General features: G+C 66.1%; 2 protein-coding genes across 10 annotated transcripts in view; one reads left to right on the top strand and one right to left on the bottom strand.

Annotated features, from left to right (window-relative positions):
• Positions 1-11,298, top strand: part of RIMBP2 (RIMS binding protein 2) — a 61,071-nt gene extending 49,773 nt beyond the window's left edge. For 3 of the 9 annotated variants that reach the window (XM_036303432.1, XM_036303433.1, XM_036303430.1), the window contains 8 exons: positions 1,809-2,483; positions 4,142-4,256; positions 5,158-5,342; positions 5,589-5,757; positions 6,438-6,541; positions 7,632-7,703; positions 8,152-8,286; positions 10,261-11,298. In XM_036303432.1, coding sequence (XP_036159325.1) covers positions 1,809-2,483; positions 4,142-4,256; positions 5,158-5,342; positions 5,589-5,757; positions 6,438-6,541; positions 7,632-7,703; positions 8,152-8,286; positions 10,261-10,449 — 1,644 coding nt within the window. In that variant the 3' untranslated portion in view covers positions 10,450-11,298. Of the gene's footprint in view, positions 1-1,808; positions 2,484-4,141; positions 4,257-5,157; positions 5,343-5,588; positions 5,758-6,437; positions 6,542-7,631; positions 7,704-8,151; positions 8,287-8,730 lie in introns of all 9 variants that reach the window. The other 6 variants (XM_036303436.1, XM_036303434.1, XM_036303438.1 and 3 more) reach the window with 4 other exon arrangements.
• A 1,782-nt stretch (positions 11,299-13,080) lies between these two features.
• PIWIL1 (piwi like RNA-mediated gene silencing 1) lies at positions 13,081-23,713 on the bottom strand. The gene is made up of 20 exons (XM_036303505.1): positions 23,514-23,713; positions 23,288-23,399; positions 21,750-21,875; positions 21,052-21,266; positions 20,772-20,893; positions 20,392-20,472; positions 19,735-19,932; positions 19,376-19,487; positions 19,163-19,289; positions 18,916-19,033; positions 18,353-18,467; positions 17,578-17,765; positions 17,037-17,109; positions 16,455-16,655; positions 16,284-16,387; positions 15,689-15,759; positions 15,392-15,545; positions 14,608-14,733; positions 13,262-13,409; positions 13,081-13,197 (listed from the first exon to the last, which is right to left on the bottom strand). Exons 1-20 carry the CDS (start codon positions 23,592-23,594, stop codon positions 13,081-13,083), a joined length of 2,589 nt encoding a protein of 862 aa, XP_036159398.1. The 5' UTR covers positions 23,595-23,713.
• Between the last annotated feature and the right edge of the window lie 1,479 nt (positions 23,714-25,192).

Raw genomic sequence — 25,192 nt, 5'->3', positions numbered from 1 at the left:
CAAGGCCACGGGGACAAGGCCACGGGGGACCCCTGCTCCTAGCCCTTCCCACCCCCGGGGGAGACGGACAGAAGGCGGGACAGCGGGCAGGACCCTGTGGATTTTCCGGACGGAAAGGCTTTGGGGAGGAGACTCGGTGGCGGATAAGGGGCCCGCGTGGCCTTCCTCCGGGAACTCGGGGGCCCGCGCTCAGAATGGTGCGCAGAAGGTGGCACCACCGGCGGCCAGCTCAGGGCCGCCTGCACAGAGACTGACGGATGCTCCGCAAAGGCCGTCCCCCCCACCCCCCCGCCAGGTCCCTGTGCAGACCCGCACGTGGCCGCTCCCACCCCTGGCCTGGCCCCTTGCACCTGCCCCGCAGGCTCCCAAAGGCCCCGTCCAGCAGGAGTCAGGAGCCTGTGATGGAGGAAGGTCCGGGGGGGGGGGTGGTCCAGCCTCATCTCCCCAGGACGCCCCATGCTCACAGCTGGACCAGGGGAAGCGGCCTCGGGTTCCTACGTCCGTGGTGCTTCTCCTTGTCGGGGAGGAAGCTCCTGGGAGGGAACCCCATCTGCTGAGGAAAGAAGGGCCACCTTCTCGCCCAGGGAGGAGGCCCAGGGGCAGCAAGGTCATTACAAAACCCTATGGCTGCAAGCACAGCCCTCAGACCCTTGGGAACAGCTGAGTGGAAATCACAGCTGGCAGGAAGCAGGCCAAGGACGTGGCAGGAAGTGGGCGAAGGATGTGGCAGGAAGCGGGCCAATGACGTAGCAGGAAGTGGGCCAATGACGTGGCAGGAAGTGGGCGAAGGACGTGGCAGGGAGCGGGCCAATGACGTGGCAGGGAGCAGGCCAATGACGTAGCAGGAAGTGGGCGAAGGACGTGGCAGGAAGCGGGCCAATGACGTGGCAGGGAGCGGGGCCAATAATGTGGCAAGAAGCGGGGCCAATGACGTAGCAGGAATTGGGCCAATGACGTAGCAGGGAGCGGGCCAATGACGTGGCAGGAAGCGGGCCAATGACGTGGCAGGGAGCGGGGCCAATAATGTGGCAAGAAGCGGGGCCAATGACGTAGCAGGAATTGGGCCAATGACGTGGCAGGACGTGGGCCAAGGACGTGGCAGGAAGTGGACCGGCTGACAGCTGCAGGTCCCTGTAGTTTGTCCGCAGCGTCCTCACATTTTCAGGGTCAGGGCTGTCTCAGTCTGACCTGGAAACCCCAAGTCAGGGTTGGGGGCCGGTGCAGGGGCTGGGGAGCCACAGGGGAGCCTGCTTCGGCTGGAAGGGTCCAGGGCCCTGGGGAGCGTCTGGAGACCCCCAGGCCTTTGCACACGCTGAGGGGCGGGAGCAAGGCCACGGCGCTGACCGGCCAGGTCCCGGCTTCACACGGACTTGTAGCCGGACAGGAAAGAAGGTCAGCTCAGTGCCGGGGAGAGAACGAGAGTGGCAGGGGCTGCTGTGACCGGCTCAGTCCCACGGCGTCCAGTGGCCGCTGCCCTGAGGCTGTGGGCGCAGCCAGCGGGCCGCGGGGCTGAGGTCTCCCAGCGATCTGGGCACACGGCTCCCAGCACCCAGCAGCTTGGCCGTGGCAGTGCCCTGGCTCTGTGCGCCCCCCACCTACCCCGCTGGTTTAGTGCATGGCCTGCCCCCTGCTGCTCCCGCCTGGCTCCATCCTCCGCCCACTGCACCCTCATTTCAGAGCCCGGCCGAGCATGCCCCCCCCAGCATGCTCCCCTCCCTCGTGGCCCCGTGACTAATGCTGTCTGTTTTCTTTCCCTCCCTCGCCCACCTCACGTCCGCTCCCACCGTGGGTCCCGCATGCCCCCTTAGGAGTGCTCTAGGCATAGGACCTCGGACGGGGCGTTCCCGGAGCCGCCCGAGGGCCCCCCGCAGGCCCCCCACAGTGCGAGGCTGTTCAGTATCCCCGAAGTAGCGGAGGAGGACGCGGAGCCCTGTGAGTTCCTGCACAGACAGGGCGTAGGGTGCCCGTCCAGGGCCTGGGAGCCCAGGCGCGCCAGGACCTGCCGGGTGCACCAGGCCCCCCAGGGCTCCCGGGTCTCCGCGAAACCCAGGGGCCCCCACGCCGAGGACTCCCTTCCCGAAGACAGGGGCGGCCGGGGCGGCCGCTGGGCCACCAGGAGCCCGGACAGCGGCCTGGACTGTGGGAGCGAAGAAGAGGACCCGCGGCTGAGCCTCAGGAGCGTGGCCGCCACGGGCAGCCCGGGCCCCGGGCCCTGCCCCTGTAGGACCCTCCGGCCCCTGCTGGCCCGGCGGCGGACGCTGACCCGGCAGACCAGCATCGAGGAGGACTTTGGGGAGCAGGACCCCAGCCCCGTCGTCAGGAGCGACGACCCTCGCCTGAGCCCGGAGCGGCCGGCCCCCAGGAAGCCTGGCTGGGACCAGCCCGCGGGGCCCAACGTCTGGAAGAAAAGCATAAAAACGCCCCCCAGTAGGGCGACCGCCCAGCACCCGCAGGCGGCTCCCCGCCTGGCAGACGGCCCCGTGGTGTGTGTCGCGAGCCCGCCCCCCGCTTGCCAGACCGATCCGTCCGCACCCTCCATCCTCCCTCTTTCTGTTGGTGCCTCCGGACGCGGCTGATGCCCTAATGTCCACGCGGCTTCAGTTCCTGCTCATCGCTTCCCAATCGTAGGCCGGCTGACGGGTTCTTTATGTTGCTTTCGGATAAGATCCACCCCCCCCCCCCCAATCAGCGACGATTCTGGCTGCTTTGGTTAAAGGACAACTGAATCTAAATTTTAATTAAGGGTTAGCTGAACGCTCGCCCCCCACGCGTTTGACAACGTGCTTGTCCCAAATGAGCACGGGGACTGGTGGTGGCCACCGATAGGATCGAAGGGTTTCTTCTTGGGGTGGTTTGTGGATTTTTGTTTGGTTGTTTTATGCCTTCATCCGTCATCGGAAAAGGGAAAAGAACAGAGAGACCCACGGGTGCATATGGTTCCAAAGGTGTTTACTTCCCCTGCACCCGGTTTTCAGAATGAATTTTCCATCATCAGCTCTAGACACGCCACCCCCCGCCCCGCCTTGTCCTCCAGGCGTGTGAGTGGTTGTCGGGAGCTTCACTCCTCCCCGAGTTGGTCCCTTTTCCCAGCATTTGCTCCTGTCACGCCCGACTTGCCAGTGAACATGCAGGTAGAGCGCAGGGGAGCCAGGTGCAGTGGGCGACCTGGGCTCCGGGCCGGTGCAGTGGGCGATCTGTCCACCAGGGGGCTCTGCCCCACGCCCCAGACTTCACTGACCCACCTGGGTCCGGCCCAGGCCAACCCGTCTCATCCCTGCTCCTTCCCTGGCTCCCGGAACTTCCCCACTCGGGTCACCTCCCCGGGGGCTGGAGGCTCTGCCCGGACCCTCCGACGCAGAGCTAACCCGGGGTGTGTGTCCGGGGCGCATATCCAGGCAGGGCAGCCCCGGGGTGACCCCGTCTTCAGAGCAGGGCCAGGGCGGTGCCGTGAGGTTTCCGCAGCCACACGGACAGCTTCCTCCTGGCGGGACATGTGGCTGGGCCCCGTTTGCGATCCCTGGAGGCGGCCCTGACGGTCAGGGCTGTACCTGGTCGAAGGGGCCGCAGGGCGCTGAGTCCAGTGAGTCAGTCGTATTGAAGCGTTCTCACCTTGGGGCAAAACATCCGCCTTGGCGCCCGGCCGGCCTGGCTCAGGGCTTGGGCGTCGACCCAGGAACCAGGAGGTCAGGGTTCGATTCCGGTCAGGGCACAGGCCCGGGTCGCGGGCTCCATCCCCAGTGTGGGGCGTGCAGGAGGCAGCCGGTCCATGACTCTCTCTCTCATCATGGATGTTTCTCTCTCTCTCTCCCCCTTCCTCTCTGACATCAATGAAGACAGATTAAAACACACACATGTATCTGGCTTCTGCAGCAGGAGCAGGACCCGCAACACAAAGATGTCCCCTCCCCCCGGAATTCTTTCCATCCCCCTCCCCGGCCCCCAGTGTCGAAAAGCAACTCCGCTGTGCTAGTCGGGGTGCCCGGGGTGAGCGGCTAGGCCCCGGGTCATTCAGCTAACCTTTCAGTTAAAAGCTACGTTTAGTTGCCTTTACAGCTTCTGCTTCCACGCGGGGTTGGCTGGCTGACTCCATTCTCGCGTCTCCGGGCCGGCGGGACTCACGACTCTGCTGTTCTGTCTTCAGATTTTAGGGAACCCGGCGTCTGCGGGACGGGCGGACAGGGCCGAGCACGGGGGCCGGAGGGTTCCCCACGGAGGCGGCGGCCCGCACCGGCCCCGGCCAGCGGCCCCGGCCATCGGTGAGTGGGCTCTTTGTCCTTCCAACCACAGGGCACCTGGCGGCTTAGCCCTCAGCCTAAACATCTAAAAACCTGATTGGCGGTTCGGTTCCGGTCGGCCACAGGCCCAGGTTGGGGGCTCGATCCCCAGTGGGGGACGTGCAGGAGGCAGCCCGTCCATGATTCTCTCTCATCATGGATGCTTCCCTCCCCTCCCTTCCTCTCTCTGAAGTCAATAAAAATATATATTTAACAACAATAACAAAAATTAAAAATGACCGGGAATAGCAATTTTCATCCAGACACAAAGAACGCTCAGTGGTGGCAAAGAGAGGGCAGAACCGGCACAAGAAAGACAAGACCCATTCGTAAGGATTCTCACGTGGGAAGACCCTGTTCCATTTTCCGAAGACAACAGTGAGCCGTGCTCAGCGGCCAGCGGGACGAGGGGACCGCTGCTTAGATCACGTGGGAAGTGAGAGAAAATAGCGCCTGTCACGCACCGTGAACAAACCCCAAAACAAAACAAACCCCCCAAAATCCGTGTAAGAGACGGATGAGGCCGCTGTTCAGGGTTTGCTCCCTCCCAGACGGAAGGTCCCTGAACACCCGGCTGACCTGGTGCCCTGAAAAGATCGCTAATTAATGAATAAATAAATTAATAATAATATATTTTTATTGATCCCAGAGAGGAAGGGAGAGAGAGAAACATCAATGATGAGAGATCGGCTGCCTCCTGCGCGCCCCCCGCCGGGGATCGAGCCCGCCCCCCGGGCTGTGCCCTGACCGGAGTCCAGCCCTGACCCCCGGGGTCACAGGTCGCCGCTCAGCCCCTGAGCCACATGGGCCGGAAACGATTTTAGGGACGGAGGAGCGGGGCGGGTCCGGGGGTGACAGCTCTGTCCGTGCCGCCCGCCCCCAGATGACTACGGCGACCGGGGCCGGCTGTCCCCCGACTTCTACGGGGAGTCCGAGACCGACCCTGGTGCCGAGGAGCCCCCGGCGCGCATCTTCGTGGCCCTTTTCGACTACGACCCGCTGAGCATGTCCCCGAACCCCGACGCCGCCGAGGAGGAGCTGCCCTTCAAGGAGGGACAGATCATCAAGGTGCCGGGCCGCGTCCCCACCGCCACCCCCATCATCACCCCACCATCACCCCACCGTCACCCCCACCATCACCCCACTGTCACCCCCGCCATCGCCCGGGCCATCAGGGAGCGGGGCCGGAGGGGGCGGAGCAAGCCCGTGGGCAGGGGGCAGGGGCGGGAAAGTGGGGGGACAGGTCCTGCCGACAGCGGTGACGTAACTCAGAGCCAGCCACTCACAAGGCCTCGCTTCTTCCCGCGGCCCCAGGTCTACGGCGATAAGGACGCGGACGGCTTCTACCGCGGGGAGACGTGCGCCCGGTCCGGCCTCATCCCCTGCAACATGGTGTCCGAGATCCAGGCCGAGGACGAGGAGATGATGGAGCAGCTCCTGCGACAGGGCTTCCTGCCGCTCAGCACGCCCGTGGAGAGGACGGGTGAGCCGCCCGCCTGCCCGCCCGGGACCCCGTCCTTCCGCAGCGTCACGTCCGCCTCCCGGCGCCAGCCGCGCGGAGCGCTGTCGTTCCCTCTGCAGTGCAGTGCGTGTGTGTGCCTGTGTGTGTGCACGTGAGCATGTGTGTGCGCGCGTGTGCGTGTGCGTGCACGTGTGGGCACGTGTGCGCGTGTGCGCACGTGACCATGTGTGTGCACGTGTGCATGTGCGTGTGCGCGCCTGTGTGAGTGTGCGCGTGCTTTAAATATATTTCTATGGATGTCAGAGAGGAAGGGAGAGGGAGACATAGAAACATCCATGATGAGAGTCACGGACCGGCTGCCTCCCGCACGCCCCCCGCTGGGGATCCAGCCCGTACCCCGGGCCTGGGCCCTGACCGGGAATCGAACCCTGACCTCCTGGTTCTGAGGTCGAAGCTCAAGCCCTGAGCCGTGCTGCCTGGGCTGCATGTGTTTGGTTTTGAGGAAACAGCCCCAGGTTTTACAAAGGTGCTCGCTTGTTCTAATTTAAAACCAAACCTAGGAAGCCGGCAGCTGGCCCACGGCCGCGGCGTCCGGGGCTGTGAGCCTGGGCCTGGTGGGGGCGGCGTCCGGCCGTTACCGTGGTGACCAGGACAGCCCGCTCTTGGGCAGTGTCTGATGGCTTCCTTCTCCCGGTCAGCAGAGAGGAGCAGGCGAGGCGGCCGGCAGCAGGCGGTGTCCACGCGCAGGATGGTGGCCCTGTACGACTACGACCCCAGAGAGAGCTCGCCCAACATCGATGTCGAGGTGCCCGCTGCCCTCCCCGCCCTTCCCGCCGGGCGTCCCTCCAGGGGCGGCCCCCAGAGCAGTGAATGGCCGACAGCAGGCCGGGCGGGCCCCTCCCTGCAGCTCAGGGCGCAGCAGCCACCCGGTGGGGGTGCCCAGTAGTGTCACCCGAGGAGAGGGCGGAGGACGGGCGAGGTGGGTAGGCCCCAAGTCCACGGCGGGAGCGGCTGGAGCTCTGTGCCCAGGGCCTGCACGGCCGTTACTTCTGACGAGAGGCCAGAGTGAGGGCCCCGTGCACAGAGCCCTGAGCAGGTTTGACTGACGATGCCTGGCGGCCTCGTTCCATTTTCATGTTTGTTTGTTTGTTTAAATATATTTTTATTGATTTCAGAGACGAAGGGAGAGGAAGAGAGAGAGAAACATCAGTGACGAGAGAATCATTGATCGGCTGCCTCCTGCACATCTCCTACTGGGGCTCGAGCCTGCAGCCTGAGCCTGTGCCCTGACCGGGAATTGAACTGTGACCTCCTGGCTCATAGGTTGGCGCTCACCACTGAGCCATGCCGGCCAGGCATTTAGAAAGAAAAGTGCATTTTCTGGCACCTCCATCCCCCAGGCTGGTTGGCCTGTTCCCAGCCTGGAGCCTCCGCCCACCCCAGTACCCCCTCCCCCCGCCCACCCCGTCGCCGAGCTCGGGGAAATAGACGTTTCATTAATAATTGAGCACAGTCTCTCAGACGCAGCGGGAGAGCATTTAGGTAAAGGCCCAGGTGCTGCGGGCTGCGGGGAGCAGTGCCCCGACGCCCAGGTGCTAACGTTAAGGACCTGGCGGGTGAGAGGCCGTGGACGGGCGCTGAATTCTGGCCGGAATCTGGGAGCCCAGTGCTTCCCTGGGGGTGGCCTGCGTTGCCGTGGTCGCTCTTTCTCAGAGGCCGAGCACAGAGGCCCTTGTCGGCTCTCTATCTTTCTTCCTCCTTGGTCTGAAGGAGTAGGTTAGTACCCAGACCGTAGGAAAACCAGACAATGAAAGAAATCGCGAAGAGGTTCTTTGAGAAAATGACTTTGTGCGGGACCCCCGCTCACCGCGCCCCCTCCCCCCACCCCCCCGCAGGCCGAGCTCACCTTCTGCACCGGGGACATCATCTCCGTCCTCGGGGACATCGACGAGGACGGGTTCTACTATGTGAGTGAAGCCGCGAGGCGCACGGTTGGCGGGCGCGTCGGCCTGTGCTGTCCGCTGGCTCCCTGGGGAGGGAACCAGGGGTGGACGGGCTGGGCCCCGGCCGGTTCCCACAGCGGCCGCCCCCGACCAGGAGGAGGCCCTCCCTGCCCTAAGGCTGCTCCTTTATTTATTTATTTTAATGTATATATATATGTATAGTTTAGAGAGAGGAAGTGAGAGAGAGAGAGAGAGAGAAACATCAGTGATGAGAGTGAATCATGGATCGGCTGCCTCCTGCACGCCCCCTACTGGGGATCAAGCCTGCAACCCGGGCCTGTGCCCCGACCGGGGATGAACCCTGACCGCCCAACCACTGAGCCTCGTCGGCTGGTCCAGGGGCAGCAGCTCCTTTGGTGGGGGGAGGGGGGAGTGAGAGAGGGGAGTAAGGGGTCTCCCTCGCCTGTCCCAGGGGGAGCTCAATGGGCAGAAAGGCCTGGTGCCGTCCAACTTCCTGGAAGAAGTGCCTGACGACGTGGAGGTCTACCTCTCGGACACCCCGTCCCACCGCCCACAGGACACGCCCGTGCGCTCCAAGGCCAAACGGGTAAGCAGCCCCCGGCGTGTCCGGCGCCCCTGCCCCGCCACCCGCGCTCTCCCGTGTGGTCTCCGCCTCGAGGGCCGGAAGCACACGCCCTGAGCGTGTCCTCGCCCTCCCCGCCCACAGGGGCGTCCCGAGCCTGCTGACCTCTGACCCTGACGTATATTTCACCAAAAGGGACATTTTCCATTCCAACCGGCTGCCTCTGCTCACAAGGGGACCCCCCGGGTGACAGACGCACACCCGGCTGTGGAGAGGGCGAGGGCGCGGGGCTGGCCCGGCCTGAGGCTCAGGGTCGCAGTCCTCCCCAGAGAGCGGACGCCCCGCGGCCCCTGGAGGGACGGAGGACATTCACGTGTCGCCTCATTTTGTTTTGCGTCATCGCTGCGGGTTCTCGTTCTGTTTTTATATCATATATTCTTATTCCTTCGCTCATCTGCTTGGGAACAGAAGAAGAGTGTTCATTTCACACCTTAATCAGGCACAGTAGCCTTCACGTAAGTGAGCAGCTGAAGATACCTAGACGCCCCGAGCTGCCCAGCGGGCTCCGCGGTGGACGCCGGGGTCACGGGGCCGGGAAAGAAATATGTCCCCTAAGGGCCACTGGCCTCGGTTGTAAAGCAGCTGAAGGCGTGGCGGGCTGAGCCGGGCGACCATCCCCCGCGGTTCCCGCGGAGGCCAGCAGGGGGCATGTTTCCCGCGAGCCCGTTTCTCCCCCGCGGCTGCGTGTTGCATTGTCAGCCACTCTCGGAAAAGCACAACCTCGCCAACGTGTTTACGGCAGATTCCTTATATAAATTTTTAAAAATATATATTTTTATTGACTTCAGAGAGGAAGGGAAAAGGGAGAGAAACATCAATGATGAGAATCATGGCTCGGCTGCCTCCTGCACGCCCCCGACTGGGGATCGAGCCCACAACCCAGGCCTGTGCCCTGCCTGGGAAGCGAACCCGGGACTCCAGTCCCCAGGCTGGCGCTCTATCCACTGAGCCACACCGGCCAGGGCCCGGCAGATTTCCTTGTAAAAGTGCGGCTGGAGCTCAGGTAGCCGGGCAGTGGGCAGGCCGGCCCGGGGTCGCGTCCCACTGCCCGCACGGCGTCTCCTCCAGTCCCCGCCTCCATCTGGTGCGGGCCAGGCTGGTCCTCGAAGCGCCGACGCAGGGGGAGGCGCCGGTGGCCTGCCAATGCAATACCCGCTTCCGAGACACGCGGCTCCGAGATGGACGGCCCAGAGGGGCTGCGGTATCTTCAGTGACCGTGGGTGCTTGCCAAGGTTTCCATTAGAGTTAGACCTTGATTCTAAATCCAAGCAAGCTGAAGCCCCGTGGCTGGCCGTGGCTGCTGAATCCTGCACGCTCCCAGGAGGTCAGAGGTCAGAGGTCAGGATTGGGGGATGGTCCAGGTCCCGTCAGGCGGGGCCACAGTGCCCGTGAGCTCAGCACTTGACCGTGTGCTCACGACGGACAAGATCCCACCGAGACCCCAGAGCCGTGCAGGCCGCGCAGCGCCCACGGAGGCCTTGCCCACGGAGGCCTGGCAGCTTTCTTTGATTGCAATTAAGGTTCATTTTAGTTTTGTTTTTCTTTCAACCGGTGTGCCATCCCCAACCTTCCTAACCCGGGCGCTCGGCCGACCAGGGGCCGTCGCTTTCAAAGACAAGACTCTCGCTGAGTGCATCCGCTGTGAGATGGGCACTCACCAGGGTTACGTCGACGTAACTTACAACAGCCCCCACCCCTCGATTGGGTCTTAATGTACCAGGAAGTGATCCCCAGCCCCGTCCTGCCCGCGTGAGGGGCACCCCGCCCGTGTCCCCGAGGCGCTGGGCAGGCTGCTCCTGGCGCCCCTACTTGAAGAAAACACCCACCGTCCCTCCTTCCTTCGCGGGCGGGCGGGCGGCCGGCCGGCCGGGCTGTGTGTGGCGGGCTGGCGGGGCTGGCGCTGACGTGCCCAGTAAACTGTCACACTGTACCTCCCAGGTGCCTCCCGAGGGGGCAGGCCCGGCCAGGAGAGCGCCGTCCCCCACAGCCCGTCTCCACGCGGGGTCTCCTGCGCCGTCTGTGGGTACAGGTGGTCCCGGGAGAGGCCGGGGCGTGTCCTCGAGGAAGAAAAAGGGGCTGCTCTTCAAAGGCAAGAGGCTGCTGCAGAAGCTGGGAGCCGTCAAGTGACCTGGGACCACCTCCGACGCGGTTTCATTCCCAGCCGGGGCTCCCGTGACTCGCGCTCGCCCTAACCCCCCATACAGCGGGGACCTCTCTGCCCCCCACGACCCCCCCAGCACCTGGGAGGACAGCGCCGGCCTCCTGGGCCTCAGGCTCGGTCGCGGCCCCCGGTCTGACGGGAGGCCCGGTACAGGGCCAGGCCCGGCTGCTCGCCCTCCGGACGGTCTCTGTGCACTTGTCCCCGCCCCACCCCCCACGCTCACCCCCCCTTCACTCTGGTCTGAGCCCCGAGCGCCTCCATGTTCTGCCTTACTCTGCACAATGGTTTGTACCGTCCAATAAACTCGCTGTGCTCCTGTGTGTGCGCCTCGTGCTCTCCCCACACGGGCAGGCTTGCGGCCACGCCCAGGCCACACCACACCACACCACACGTGTCCTCACGCACACCTCAGAGCAGGCCCGGCACCCTCAGTGTCACTCGGTGGGTCTGTCCCTCTCGTGCCAGACAGACACAGCAGCACACACGCGGCCACGGCCACACACAGGCCACGGCGCGCACAGGCCACGGCCCAGCCCAGGTCAGTCTGCTCCACGTGACCCACACAGCCCGCCCTCGGCATTGAGCACAGACTGGCCCGTTGCCGGCCGTGCCTCCACTGGCTGCTCCTTGTACCCTCGTCCACTTGTAACCGTTTTTACTCTTTATACACGCGTGCAGACTGCCTTTCTTTTGTAACCTGTGGGAGGTTGTGAGCATGTTCCGTGGTCACGGGCTGCGTGTGCGAGCGGTCGGGAGCGGCGTGTGGGTGTGCGTGTGCGGTCGGTGTCGGGTCTTTTCTAGAATAAACTGTCATTTTCCACGATGCCTGCCTCCCGCCTCCTGTGTGCTTTGGGGCGGGGCCGCAGCAGCACCGGGGCTGTGTGCACGGGGCGCACTCCCCTCCCTTTCCTGGAATTTGTTTCCCAAAAGAGCTCCGACGTGTCCCGCGCACAGGCCACGCTCAGGGCCCACCCGCTGGGGAACCACTCGGCAAACGCGGGAGACAACATCTGCGTCTCCGACCAGCCAGCAGTCGGAGTGCACACGTGACCCAATAAAAGTGTGTGGGGCCCTGGCCAGTGTTGCTCAGTGGAGAGCGCGTCGGCCCGAGGACCAAAGGGTCCCAGGTTCGATTCTGGTCAAGGGCACGTGCCCCGGTTGCGGGCTCGATCCCCAGTAGGGGGTGTGCAGGAAGCCAATCAATGATTCTCTCTCACCTCTCCCTTTCTCTCCGAAATCTATTTTTAAAAAAAATAAAAATGTGTGATTTACCATCAAAAACAGGCGACTCAGGGATAATTTAATGACGTGTGCACGACCGTGTGCTGGAGACGACAGCGTTGCCCAGGGGCTGTAACAGGACCCGCGTCTTCCTGGTGTGAGACGGGAGCGTGTGCATGTCCACACGCCTCGCATCACCCCTCACGTGAATCAGCCCTCAGTCAAGTCGACTTAAACCGAAAGCGTGGCCTCCGTGTGGGGCCCCGAGTGGACCCTCCAGCAGTTTGAACAGCACACCCAGTGCTGTGGCCTCAGTGAGAACAGACGACACGGACCCGCAGACCAGGTGACGGCACTTTAATTTATAACAGACAGAACGATGCTGGCTGCAAAGCAAAACACACAGCGACATGGACATGGGCTACGGCCTCTCTGGCGAAGGACCGCAAATGCTTCTCCGGACAGAAACTGAAAACGTTTCAACTATCTTTTTTTGTAACTTTTAAAAAGTTTTTAAATTTTTTTTTGTTTTGTACGTTTACTGATTTCAGAAAGGAAGAGAGAGGGAGGGAGGGAGAAAAAAAAAGCATCAGTGATGAGAGAGAATCATGGGTCGGCTGCCTCCTGCACGCCCTACACTGGGGATCGAGCCCGCAACCTGGGCCTGTGCCCTGACTGGGAATTGAACCCTGACCCTTCAGTCTGCAGGCCGACGCTCTATCCACTGAGCAACACTGTCCAGGGCTCCCCTCTCTTTTTTGAACCCACAGCACACAGCCCCCGTGGGAAAGCAACCTCCCCTGCCTGGGCCTGGCTGGGGCTGCTGCTGGCACTTGCTGCCCGCCTCACGCCTCCCCTCCGTCCCTTCCCAACATTTCAGATACAAGGTCCACCCAAGGTCAAGTACGGCTTCCTCACTCATGAAAGCACTTCCAATGGTTTAAGAGTCTGTTTATAACACAAAGTACTGTAACCACATTTCTCTCAAAACAAACAGAAACCCTCCCAATGCATTTGAGAGGCAAACAACTTACATCTAGAACCTCAGCCCTGCCGGTGGCTCAGCGGCTGAGCCTTGTCCCCTTGTCCTGTGCACCAAAAAGTTGCGGGTTCGATCCCTGGTAGGGGCGTGTGCAGGAGGCAACCAATTGATGTCTCTCTCTCTCCCCCCGCCCCCTTCTCTCTAGAAGAAAAAATCAATAAAAACGTGTCCTTGGGTGAGAACTAAAAAACACTAATTTTTACCTATGAAATATCTCGGTTGGTAGTGATGTCGGAATAAGGACCCTGGAGGCCCCGGCCCCTCCCAAGTCCCACCAGGACGAGAGGCTGACGGGTGAGGCGGAGCCCTCGCTGGCGCTGGGAGAGCCGCTCGGCTACAGGTAGTACAGGCGGTTGGACAGCGACAGGTTGGGCTCGCGGTGGATGCTCTGGCCCACGAGGAAGGCCAGCTTGTGGGCGTACTGGCAGGGCGCGGGCACGCGGATGACGCCCTGCGGGGAGCACAGCGTCAGGCTGGGGCCCCGCCCGGGGAGCCCCCCCCACGCGGACACTCACGGGCCAGTTGTAGTAGATGTGGCACAGCTTGTACGTCAGCCGCTGGATGTGGTCGGGCTTCAGGCCGCTGCTGTCGTAGATGACGTTGTAGTGGGTGGGGGACACGCTGCCGCTGCGCACGGCCTGGCTCACGATGAAGAAGTCGTACCTGCAACCACGCCCGGGCCTCCTGGAACCGGCTCCCCAGGCACGGAGCTCCCGCGTCTGGCCACCGTGGTGACCCCCCCGGCCCGGCCCCGTGGGACGGAGGCTCCAGTGCTGCTGGGCTCGTGTGGAGGGCGGGGTCCTGGGGGTCCTGTGGGCCCTGGGCCCACCATTCGCTGGGCAAACCACGGCCCACACCTCCCGCCCACACCAGGGCGCTGGGGCCTGGGGGAGGCCCAGCGTTAGCTGTCCCCCGGGTGCTCCCCATAGAACCTGCCCCGCTGCCCCACTGCACTCAGCTGAGACGCTCCTCCCATACCCGCCACCCCCCCCCCCACCGTAGGATTTGGGGCGTCTTCACGAGGGAGCGAGCGAGAGGCACTGGGGCGCGAGGTGGCCACACGGGAGCCCGCGGGGCAGCACTAGGAAGACGCTCTCGCGCTTTCCTGCTGCAGGTGGGCCCGCAGCCACCACCACTGACGCTGGAGGAGCGTGTGCTGCGGGCCGAGCTGCCCGGTCAGGGCCCTGGGAGAGCGGGCTGTGGGGGTGACTCGCCCGAGACCAGAGCACCCGGCCCAGAGCGGACCCGAGCCTCAGGCCCTGCAGCGCCGCCTCTGCCTCGGCGTGCCGTCCACCGTCCACCGGGGGAGCGGGTGCCCTCGGGTCAGCGCTGGGCTGGGCGCCCCCGAGGGCAGCAGGGCCGCGTGAGACCTGCTCACGTGACTCCCCACGGCTGGAGCCCTGAGCTCCGCCCAGCCCAGTGCTGAGGGTCAGACGGGAAAGTGCTCCCCACGCTGCGCCCAGGCCCTCTGCATCCTGGGAAGGAGCCTTTTTAAAAGAAGTTCCCCGGCGTTTCCGCAGGAAGACAGAGCCGCCCTGACTTCATTCCCACGGGTTACGCAGGCCCACGCTCGCGGCGTCCGGCTGCACCGTGTGCGTCACGTGTGCGTCACGTGTGCCGTGCGTGTCCCGAGTGGGGCAGCCCCGGGGCAGGGAGGGCTGTGCTTGCACAGAAGCCACCTTCTCAGCGGCAGCTGTGACCCAGGTGAGCCTGACCCTGGAGCCCCTGGAGGCGGGAGCAGGACTTGGGGGACGGGGTTCCATGCAGACAGGACGGCGAGGAGCTCAGCGCCTCTGTGTGCGGCCAGGGCTGGGACGCGGACTCCTCTGCTCAGAGCCCGGGGCCGGCGGGCGGGACTCACCACTCGGGGCGGGTGACCTCCACATCGATGACGGTGCCCGGGAGCGGGTTCTGCAGGCGGCCCCCCGACTGAGCAAAGAACCGGGCATTCACGCGCTTCTTCACCACGATCACCGTCAGCCTGGGGCTGGGAGGCCAGGCCGTCAGGGCTCCTGCCACCAAAGCCCCCCCTCCCCGCTGTGGGCCCCTCAGGCCTGGAGGGGGGACGGAGGCCAGTGGGTGGGAGACCTAGCAGCCTGGGCACTCGCCCTGGGGCAGGTCCCGCCCACGTCAGGCCCCAGCGCCTGCGGCAGGAGAGGCGCTCCCTGTGAAGGGAAGGCTGAGAAGGGGAAGCTGCCTGGGGCCTCCCAGCCCAACTTCAGGGGCTGCTGCCCGGCACCGGGGCTGATGCAGGTGCCACCTGTGGGGGGAAGGTCCCCCACAACAGGCCTCAGCCTCTTGGACGCCAGGCCTGGGCTCCGCCCACACTCCACCCAACAGGACAGGAACAGCAGGAAGTCACTGTCCCCCCCACACGGCCTCAGGGCTGCCCTCTGCTAGCAGCAGGGACAGCGTGTCTGCCGGCTCAGGGCTCCAGGCTGCACCAGCCCCAGGTGAGACCCACCTCCCCGGCCCAGCTCACAGGGACCCCGCCTCCCTGCACTTCCCGTGCCCTGGGTGTCGGCTCTCGGTGGGGAGGGGCCGAGGACGACAGGTGCAGACACCTCCATGGCTAGCGGCCCCCTCCCCGCCCTCTCCCGGGAGGCGGGCGGCCTTGGGGACGAGGTCGGGGACACAGCACTCACTTGTAGCCGCGGCCCACGGACTTGAGGCAGTCCAGGAACTGTGGCACCTCGTAGTTGACCAGCGTCTTTAGCTGCCCGTCGCCCACGCCGTCGCGGTACACGATGATGCGGCTGGGCATGTACTCGTTGCACGTGTTCCAGGCCCGCAGCGCGGCTGTGGCGGCCGGACACGCACGTGAGCCCGCGCAGCAGGCGGCACCCACCCCTCTCGGCAGGGGCAGGGCCGCGCTTCAGGGCAGGTTTGTGGCGACGGGACGGGGACGGGGACGGGGACGGGCAGGGGCCGTGGGCGCTGACCTTGCAGGCAGACCTTGAGCCCGTCCACCAGCTCCTGACCTCGGTCTTGAAACACACAGCGCGAGAACCAGCTGCGGAGGGAGCGCGGAGTCAGCCCGCAGCCCGAGCCTCAGCTCTAGCCTGACCTGACCCTCTAGGACCCGGTGCATCTCAAAGTAACAGGCGCACGACCCTGAGCAACCCCACAAACCGGGACCTTTGTCCTGAGAGGCCAACACACGCATCCCGCACGGAGGCCTGTCAGCACCGTGGGGTCCGGGACACCCACTGTGACGGGGACGCCACCCCCTCACTGTGTCCCCGCGACCCCCTTCGTCCCGATAGGAGCCCGGGAACAGGTCGCTGCGTCAGACCCAGTGACGCGAACCCACGGGGGCTTCCAAGCCAAGTCGGTGTCCACCTGCAGCTGCCCCGGGGCCTCGGCATCCCGCACAGCCCAGAGGGTCCCCTTCAACCAGACTCCGCCGTCCACGCAGCCGCGGTCGCCCCCCCTGCAGCCCGAGGGCCAGCACGGGGATGGGGATGGGGACGGAGGCAGGGCTGGGCCAGGCGGGCAGCCGACAGCTGCTTCCTCCCAGCTCCCTGGCGGACTCACCGGGTCATGCCCTCGTTGATGCTGGCCACGAAGCCGGCGATGGAGCGCCGCCCGGCCGTGGTGTCGTGGTAGCAGTCGATGCCCACGATCATCACCAGCTTCAGCTGCAGGGAAACCGCCGTCAGACGCGGGCCCAGGCGGGGGGGCCAGCCCGCCCCGGGGGACACTCACGGGCATGTCCACCCTCCACAGCTCGCCCCCCATCTTGCAGTTCATCTGCAGGGCGATCTTGGTGGCGATGGCCATCACCGTCTGCTGCTTGCCCAGTGTTCGGGCCACCACGCACTGGCTGGGCGTCGGGCAGTCGGTGCACAGGTACTTCTTGATGGCGTCGTACTTGTCCTTGCGGTTACTCGACAGCAGGCAGACCACCTGGGGACGGCCAGGGCCTCAGCCAGGGAGTCGGGAAGCTGGGGGTGGGGCAGCCGTCAGGGCGTTCCCAGCGGGACGAGCACAGGGGCCTCTGAAGTGCCCGGGGTTCGGCTGTGCCCGGCCCCCACGGCTGTGACCTTTAAAGCTCTGGAGACCCTGGTCGTTCCGAGGACCCCCGCCACCCGGACGCCAGGAAACGGACGTGGCAGCCCCGCCCGCCTTCCGGGCACAGCCCCCTGCAGGCGGCCACCTTCTCAAGGGCGGACGCTGTGGGGCAGTTTGGGAACCTGATTAGAACCTTTGAGAGTGAACTCAGGCCTAAGATCTCCAGATGCCCCTTAACCAGCGGTCACAGGACCCGGCTCTGGGCGGGCGACTCACGATCTGGGTGTCGGAGGTGACCTTCTGCTGCAGGACCCGCAGGTAGGCCTCCGTCCTGTCGTCCACCTCGATCCTGAAGGGGATGCGGACGACCTGAGGAGGACGGACGGACGGACGGACGGACGCGCAGCCCGGGAGCCCCCAGGCCCCAGCGCCCGGACGCTGCGAGGGGAGTGCGACCCCCCCCCCCGCAACACCCTGCCTCAGCCTCACACGTGTCCCCACACGGGCTGTGGGCCTGTATCAGCCTTTACATCGACGTGATGTGTTCTTTGTTAATCCTCACCCCAGGTTAGCTTCCTTGATTTTTTAAATTTTAATGTATTTATTTTTAGAGAAAGTGGGAGGGAGGGAGAGGGAGAGACATCAATTGGCTGCCTCCCACACGTGCTCCAAATGGCCCTGTGCGCCCACGGCTGACACTCTAACCACTGAGCCACACTAGCTGGGGACTCCTGCTTCTGATACCCTCCTCTCCAGCCCCTCCCTCTGGTGCCCCTGCCTGCCTGCCGGGGCGGGGGGGGGGGGTGGCAGGGCTCACATGACCGCCTTCTTCATCTGGATGCCCATGGCCGGGGTGACCTTGAACAGGTTCTGGACCAGCGAGTTGGCCGCCTCGTAGTTCCTGCGCGTGTAGATCAGCAGCCAGTTGTCCAGCGGCTTCACGCTGATGAGCGGGGCGCCCCTCGTCTCCTTGGACCAGTCCGCGAACTGCGGGTTGTACTCGAACTGGGAGAGGGTGCAGACACCTGAGTCGCGTGCCCAGCTGCTCCTCCCGGTGGAGGGCGGGGCGGCTGCAAGACAGGCTCCCGCTGCCTCTGGACCCGGCGCCCTGGCGCATTCTCCGCGTCTCCCAGCAAGCTCAGGGCCCAGGGGGACTCCCTCACGACCACGACCGACCGAGCAAAGGCAGGCGCGGCAGTGAGGCCCCTGCCGGGTCGGCTGCCCAGGCTGGGACAGCGGGCGGGGCACGGACGAAGCAGCCGCTGGCGCCAGGGCTGGGGTGGCAGCGCCAGGTCCCCGCCTCCTGCAGGGGTGACACGCTGGCTGCCGTGGGAACCCAGCTGCGCTCAGACGCTCGCGGCGGAGGAGGACCTGCTACAGGAGCTCACGGGCCCTGAGCCGCCTCGGTCACGCCTGAGCGAGGGCTGCTCCCCCCCTGCACACGCTCCACACGGGGCTCCACACGGGGCCGCGGGGGGGCCATCACATCGGCACGGCCCCGAGGCGGACGGACACCTGGACTCTCCAGCCACAGGCCTTGGGGGGACCACGAAGGCCCTGGGAGCCCCCGCCGCCCGGGACGCGGCGCCTACCGTCTTCCCGCCCTGGTGGATCTTCTCGGCCTGCAGGACCCGCCCCGAGAAGGACAGCAGGTTGGAGTCGAAGCTCAGGCCCCAGTCTCGCAGCTCCCGCTGGACGTTGTCGTCTCTGTCGAGGGGACACAGACACGTCGCCAGGTGAGGAGACAGCGGGCAGACGGGGCGCACGGACCCCACCCTGTCCGTCCCGTCTGCCTCGGCCGAACCCTGGTGCCGACGCGGAGACACAGAGCCTCCCGTGTCCGCGCCCCCCGTGTCCGCGCCCCCCGTCCCCGTCCCGTCCACGCTCGCTCCGCCACCAGACCCGACTTCAAACGCCGAGGCCCAGGCTCCTCCCCAAGGAAACCAGCCGCGGTGTCACAGGGAGAGCAGCGCTGCCCTCGCCCGCGTGCTTACTTCCTGTTCCCGACAGAAGAGCTGCAGGGCCGCGGCTACAGTGTCACTATCACCCCCCCAGACACACGACCCCCCGCGGCAGAGGGCCACGGTCCCCCGCCCCCGCTGCCCCCCGCCCCCCGCCGTCCCCCCCCCCCCCCGCCCCGTCCGCCTGGGCTCACTTGTGGATGTAGTCGATGAGCCGGCCCACCTCGCGCTGCCGCTGCTCGGGCGTCAGCCTCGTGTGCACGGCCAGGTCCTTCATCACGTTGAAGTCGTTCCGCATCTTGTCCGTCAGACCTTCGAGGGGGCGGTGACGAGGGGGGCGGGGAGGGACAGGGTCACGCCTGGTGCTGGCCGTGGGCCGGGGGCCGGGGGCACGGGGGTGGGGGGGGTGGGGGTGGGGGGGGCAGGGCGCGGCGCGGGCACCTGTGAGGTAGCACAGCTCGGGGATGAGCATGGCCGGGCCGGGGAGCACGCCGCCCGGGCCCCGCCTCCTCTTGGGCTGGCTGACCAGCACCGGCTGCTTCAGGTCGGTGATCTCCTGGTTGTATTGCTGTCGGGGGAGGGGGTCAGTGTGCAGGGAGGGGCCGAGCAGCCTGGCGCGGCGGGCGGGCCGGCGGGCGGGGGGCGCGGGCGTACCTTGCGGTAGTACTCCAGGAAGCTGACCTCTGAGCCGTCCGCCTTCCTGAAGGTGCTGTTGGGGTTCTGGTCCCAGTCGATGTCGTCCACGCGGTAGGTCTTGTTGTTGTACCTGCCGGGCAAGTGCGCTTGCTGGGCCGAGATGGCCAGTCGACGCTGCAGCCGCACGGCCCATGCGTCCCGGAGGGAACGGGAACAGGTGTCCTCGGACCGGGCTGGGCGGGAGGGGCCGGACCCGCCGGGAGGTAACACGAAAGCCGGCGCCTGCCCTTCCCGGGGCTGCTCGGAGGGGAGGAGGGGAGGAGGGGAGGAAGGGGGAGGGAGGGAGGGAGGGAGGGAGGGGGGAGGGCGGGCCTCACTTGGTGAGCACGATGAGGCCGACCAGCTCCTTGGACACCTGCTCCTGGAAGCGGTGCTCCTCCGTCTGCTGGTAGAGGCTGAACATGAAGTCCAGCACCGTCTCGCTGCGCAGCACCTTGTGGCTGACGTCCGTGCACAGCATGATGTTGTTCTCGTACTGCAGGATGGAGGTCGTGAAGCCGGGCCAGATCACCAACCTGCGGGCACACGTCTGTGGGCACCCGCCCGCCCCTCCCCCCCCTCTTCCCGCCCTCTCCCCCATGTTTTACAGGCTCCACGTGAGGACCTGTCCCTGAGACGTTCACCATGTTTAGCTGAAAGTCAGTAACTAACTTTATTTAAGTGTCCGTGTCCCGCCCGAGACTGGAAGCGGCTGGTCTCACCGAAAGCGTCTTGGGTTCTCGTTATTGCACCCACCCCTGGGCGCCACCTGAGGCGCTGAGCCCCGAGGCCACGGCCGCAGCTGGCGGGCAGACCCAGTGCGTGTGAGGCGGCGGCGGCACCCATGACACGGCGGCACCCCATGGCCGTTAAGGCCCACGGGGTCTGGGAGGTCTCCTGTGATTCGAGGCAAGTCCAAGCCTCCCCCCGCCCCCCCAAGGCCCCGCTGACGCCAGCACTCAGCCCGTGAGCCAGCCCAGGAGCCGCCCACACACCTGTGGTTTGGAATGTCAATCGGGTCGCTTGGGTTGTAATAATTCCGTCCGATCTGCTGCAAATTCATGATCTTCAGGAGCCTGGGAGGTGAAAGGTCAGAGCAGCGGCGTGAGCACGGGGAGGAGCGAGCCCGCCCCAGGGAGCAGGCACAGCCCGGAAGCTGAGAGCGGGCGTTCGTGACACAAGTTCAAAGCGTGTCTGAGCGTCAGCCCAGAGGGGCCGGTGCGGCGGGCGTCCTGCCTGAGCCCGTGCGGTGGAGTCGGGGCCAGGCAGGAGCTGTGGCCTCCCACCCCCTGCGGCCTCACAGCCCCTGTGGCCTCGCACCCCTTGCGGCCTTACACCCCCCTTTTCCTCAGGAGCCGGGCGGCGCCGTAGGTACCTCCTGAAGATGATGTTGTAGAACTGCAGGCAGGTGGGCGAGGTGGGTGGGAGCTCGTTGGTCAGCGTGATGGTGATCTTCACGTGCTCCCCGTTCCGGGTCTGGCTGAACACCTCGGTCACCTGACCCGGGGGTGGGGGTGTGGGGGGGACGGGGGTGTGTGTGAGGGAACCGACTCCTCCAGGCCAACAGCCAGGATCACAGAAAGCACTCAGGCCTGGCTGTGGCTGGGTGTGCGGCCAGTGCCCAGGCCCGCCCTCCCCGCTGACCTCTGACCGACCTTGTGCTGCAGCCTCTTGGGCAGGAACAGGATGGTGCCGTCGAAGGCGTGGCACCGCCCGATCAGGTCCTCGTGCTGGAAGAGCAGGGCCGAGCGCAGGCGGCGGGCCTCCATCAGTGGGCTGTAGTCGATGTGGTACTGGTACAGCGCCCACTGCGGCCGCGACGTCAGCCGGAAGTGGTTGGTGCTCAGCCTCACGATGATGCCCGAGGAGCCTGGGAGGCGAGCCCCTCGGTCAGCGAGCGCCAGTGCCCGTCCGGACACCTCCTGCGCCTGGGCAGGCCGGGCCCTGGGAGCGGGGGGAGGGAGAGGCCCCGACTGGGGACCCCTATGCCGTCTCTCATCCCCACAGGCTCCTTCAGGAGCAAACCCTCCTCAGACGCATTCCCACGGATCCACCAGAGCCGGGCAGAGGTTTAAGGCAGGCTGACCGCTCCCACCCCAGCGAGCAGGCGAGCAGCCGGGACAACTGTGGCCTCCACCAGAGCCCCTGCAGGGGGCGGGGAGGGGGCGGGGAGGGGGCAAGGATGGGGCAGGGATGGGACGGAGAGGAGGCAGGGAGGGGGCGGGGAGGGGGCGGGGAGGGGGACAGGCAGGCCGGGCCCTATGCCCGCACCAGGGCAGGGTGCACAGCACACAGGTGCCGGGGGCCCTGGCTCACTCCTGCCGGCGCCCCCCATGGAGCGTGGGGCACCCACCTGTCTTGGACTCTTTCACGTGGTCCAGGTTCTGCCTGGTGTTCACGCCGAGGTCGTGGAAATCTCGGCGGCGACCTCCTCGCTCCGCTAAGGAGAGCTCCTGGAACCCAGCGGAGATCTGGAGCTCTTAGAGGAGAGAGGACACTGTACCCCCGCAACACGCGGGAGCTGGGCGACAGGGCCCTGCCGGTGCTGCTCCTGCGAACCCGGTGCCCGGGCCACGGCCACCCCAGCCTGGACCTCACGCCGCGGCCGAGCACCAAGCCACGCGAGGGACCGCGGCTTCGTCCCGTGTCCAAAGCTAACCCGCCCCGCCCGGCGCCACCGAGGCTGCTCTCACGGGCGTGAGTCCCCCCAGTGCAGTGGCTCAGGGAGGAGGGACGTGGGGCGGCAGCAGGCTCACGGCTGGGGGAGGGGACGCCCCCTTGGACTCACAAGACCCATGTGGCCCTTCACTTGGGGTCTGTGCACCGGCTGCTGGCCCACGTCTTAGTCCACTCACACCCACACTCACACCCACACTCACACCCACACTCATACACACTCACACCCACACCCACTCACACCCACACTCACACCCACACCCACATCCCCACCCCCACCCCCACCCCCACACTCATACACACACTCACACCCACACTCACACTCACACCCACACTCACACCCACTCACACCCACACTCACACCCACACCCACATCCCCACCCCCACCCCCACCCCCACACTCATACACACACTCACACCCACACTCACACTCACACCCACACTCACACCCACTCACACCCACACTCACACCCACACCCACATCCCCACCCCCACCCCCACCCCCACACTCATACACACACTCACACCCACACTCACACTCACACCCACACCCACACTCACACCCACACCCACACTCACATCCCCACCCCCACACTCACACACACACTCACACCCACACTCATACACACCCACACCCACACATACACCCACACTCACACCCACACTCACACTCACACCCACACTCATACACACACTCACACCCCACACTCACACTCACACCCACACTCATACACACACTCACACCCACACTCACACTCACACCCACACTCATACACACACTCACACCCACACTCACACTCACACCCACACTCACACCCACACTCATACACACACTCACACCCACACTCACACTCACACCCACACCCACACTCACACCCACACCCACACTCACATCCCCACCCCCACACTCACACACACACTCACACCCACACTCATACACACCCACACCCACACATACACCCACACTCACACCCACTCACACCCACACTCACACCCACACCCACTCACACCCACACTCACACTCACACCCACACTCACACCCACTCACACCCACACTCACACCCACACTCACACCCACACTCACACCCACTCACACCCACACTCACACCCACACCCACTCACACCCACTCACACCCACTCACACTCACACCCACACTCACACTCACACCCACACCCACGCGCTCTGCACTCGCCTCCACCCGGCGGCCTCTTCACCTTGTGACTTGGCTGTTGCTCCCACGGGTCCTCTCTGCCGCCCACGGCCGACCAAGTCCGCGTCCGACAGGGGCTGCTGGGGTCGCGGCTGGCTGAACCCCGGCTGCTGGCCCTGCAGGTCAGGGCGGGTCACACATGAGGACCGTCCAGTGGGCCCCACCGCCTCCTGGGACAGGACGGGGGGCGGCCGGGCGGGGGCGGGGGGGACAGGGGGGCACGGCCCCACACTCACCGCGGCGCCCACGTGCTGCACGATCTCCTGGCCGCGGGCCCGTCCCCGAGCTCGGGCTCGGGCGCGCCCCGTCATCGTCTCTTTCTGGGAAGGAAGCAAAGGGGGGCCCGCGCTCAAGGCCACGGCCGACCGGCTGCTCCTCTACGACCGGCTCCCACCTGCACCCCAGGGCGCCCGTCCCTGCCAGGCCCGGCCTTCGCACCCACAGCCCGAGCCTGGCCGCGGCCTTATTTTTTTAAAAAATATACACGTCTTTACTGATGTCAGAGAGGAAGGAAGAGGGAGAGAGAGACATCCGTGATGAGATTGAACCACGGACCGGCTGCCTCCTGCGCGCCCCGCCCTGAGGATCCAGCCCGCCACCCGGGCCTGTGCCCCGACCGGGAATCGAACCCGGGACCCCGCAGGCCGACGCTCTACGCACTGAGCCACACGGGCCCGGCCTGCCCTTGTTTCCATAACCGGGGGACCGGCTGCACGGCCCCTCCCAGGGCGCGGGCTGGAGCCGAGGGGCAGCCCGAGGGCAGGCGTGGCTCCGAGGTTGAGCGGTGACCCATCGACCAGGAGGTCAGGGTTCAGTTCCGGGTCAGGGCCCGGCCCGGGACACGGGCTCCATCCCCCATCCCCGGCGGGGGGCGCGCGGGAGGCCGCCGGTCCGGGATCCTCTCCCTCCGCCTGAGGCCAGGGGAATGTGGGAGCCAACGCCCGCCACCTGCTGCCAACGCCCCGCCCCAGCGCGAGGCTCCGGTGCCGCCCTCGCCCGGCCTCCAGGTCTCGGCTCTGCGCCCGGCACCTGCAAGCGGCCCGGCCCGGCAGCACCGGCAGCCCCGCAGCACCGGCCGCCCGAGCAGCGCGGGCAGGGGGCACCGGCCGGGCCCCCGCGACAGGTGGCCCCCGCGACCGCCCGACGCCCGTCCACCTGCGCGCCCCGCTCCCACCGCCGTCCCCGCCCCGGGGCCCAGGGCCGGGCGGCCGCCGCCTCACCGGGCCCCCCGCCGCCGCCCGGGAAGGACCAGCCGCTCCGCGCTCCGCGCCGCCGCCCCCGGACCAACAGCCGCTGCGCCAACGGCTGTGCACGTGGATCCCTCCGCGGCCCCTCGCGCCTCGGGCTTCGCGCCCAACCGACCCGCCCGCCGGGGCCGCAGGCCGCCCCCCACCCCCGCCCCGCCCCGCGCTGGCCCCCGTCGCCGCTGCCCTGCGCTCCCGATCGATCGAGGCGGCGGGGGGCGGGCGCGGGGGCCAGTGGGCGGGGCCCTCGTCCCGGCGGATGGACACGGCTTCGAGGGGCAAAGTGCGCAGCACGTGATGCGGCCAACGACGAGGCCAGGCGCCCTCGCTGCGCCCTGATTGGCTGCCGCGAGGATGGCGGTTTACCAGGGGGCGGGGCCATACGACCACGCCCACAAGGCCCCGCCCAGGCCCCGCCCAGGCCCCGCCCAGGCCCCGCCCAGGCCCCCACGTGCTCCCTGGAGCAGAACAGTCCGAGGGCTTGGCTTGCGGAAGGGGGACCAGACGGGGACGGGAGGCGGGGGGCTGGGTGCCCTCCCTGCGCGGGGAACAGGGCCCTTAATAAACTCTGAGTTGTGACCCGGTGCGCTCTGAGCGCCCAGCGGTAAAATGGTGGCCCTAACCTTGGGCTGGCCCTGACATCTAGAAGTTAGCTCCTCCCTCAA

This window comes from Myotis myotis, unplaced genomic scaffold, assembly GCF_014108235.1.
Source record: "Myotis myotis isolate mMyoMyo1 unplaced genomic scaffold, mMyoMyo1.p scaffold_m19_p_37, whole genome shotgun sequence".
NCBI lineage: Eukaryota > Metazoa > Chordata > Mammalia > Chiroptera > Vespertilionidae > Myotis > Myotis myotis.
The sequence above is the reverse complement of the archived record's forward strand: the minus strand, read 5'-3'. Positions and strand labels throughout refer to the sequence as shown.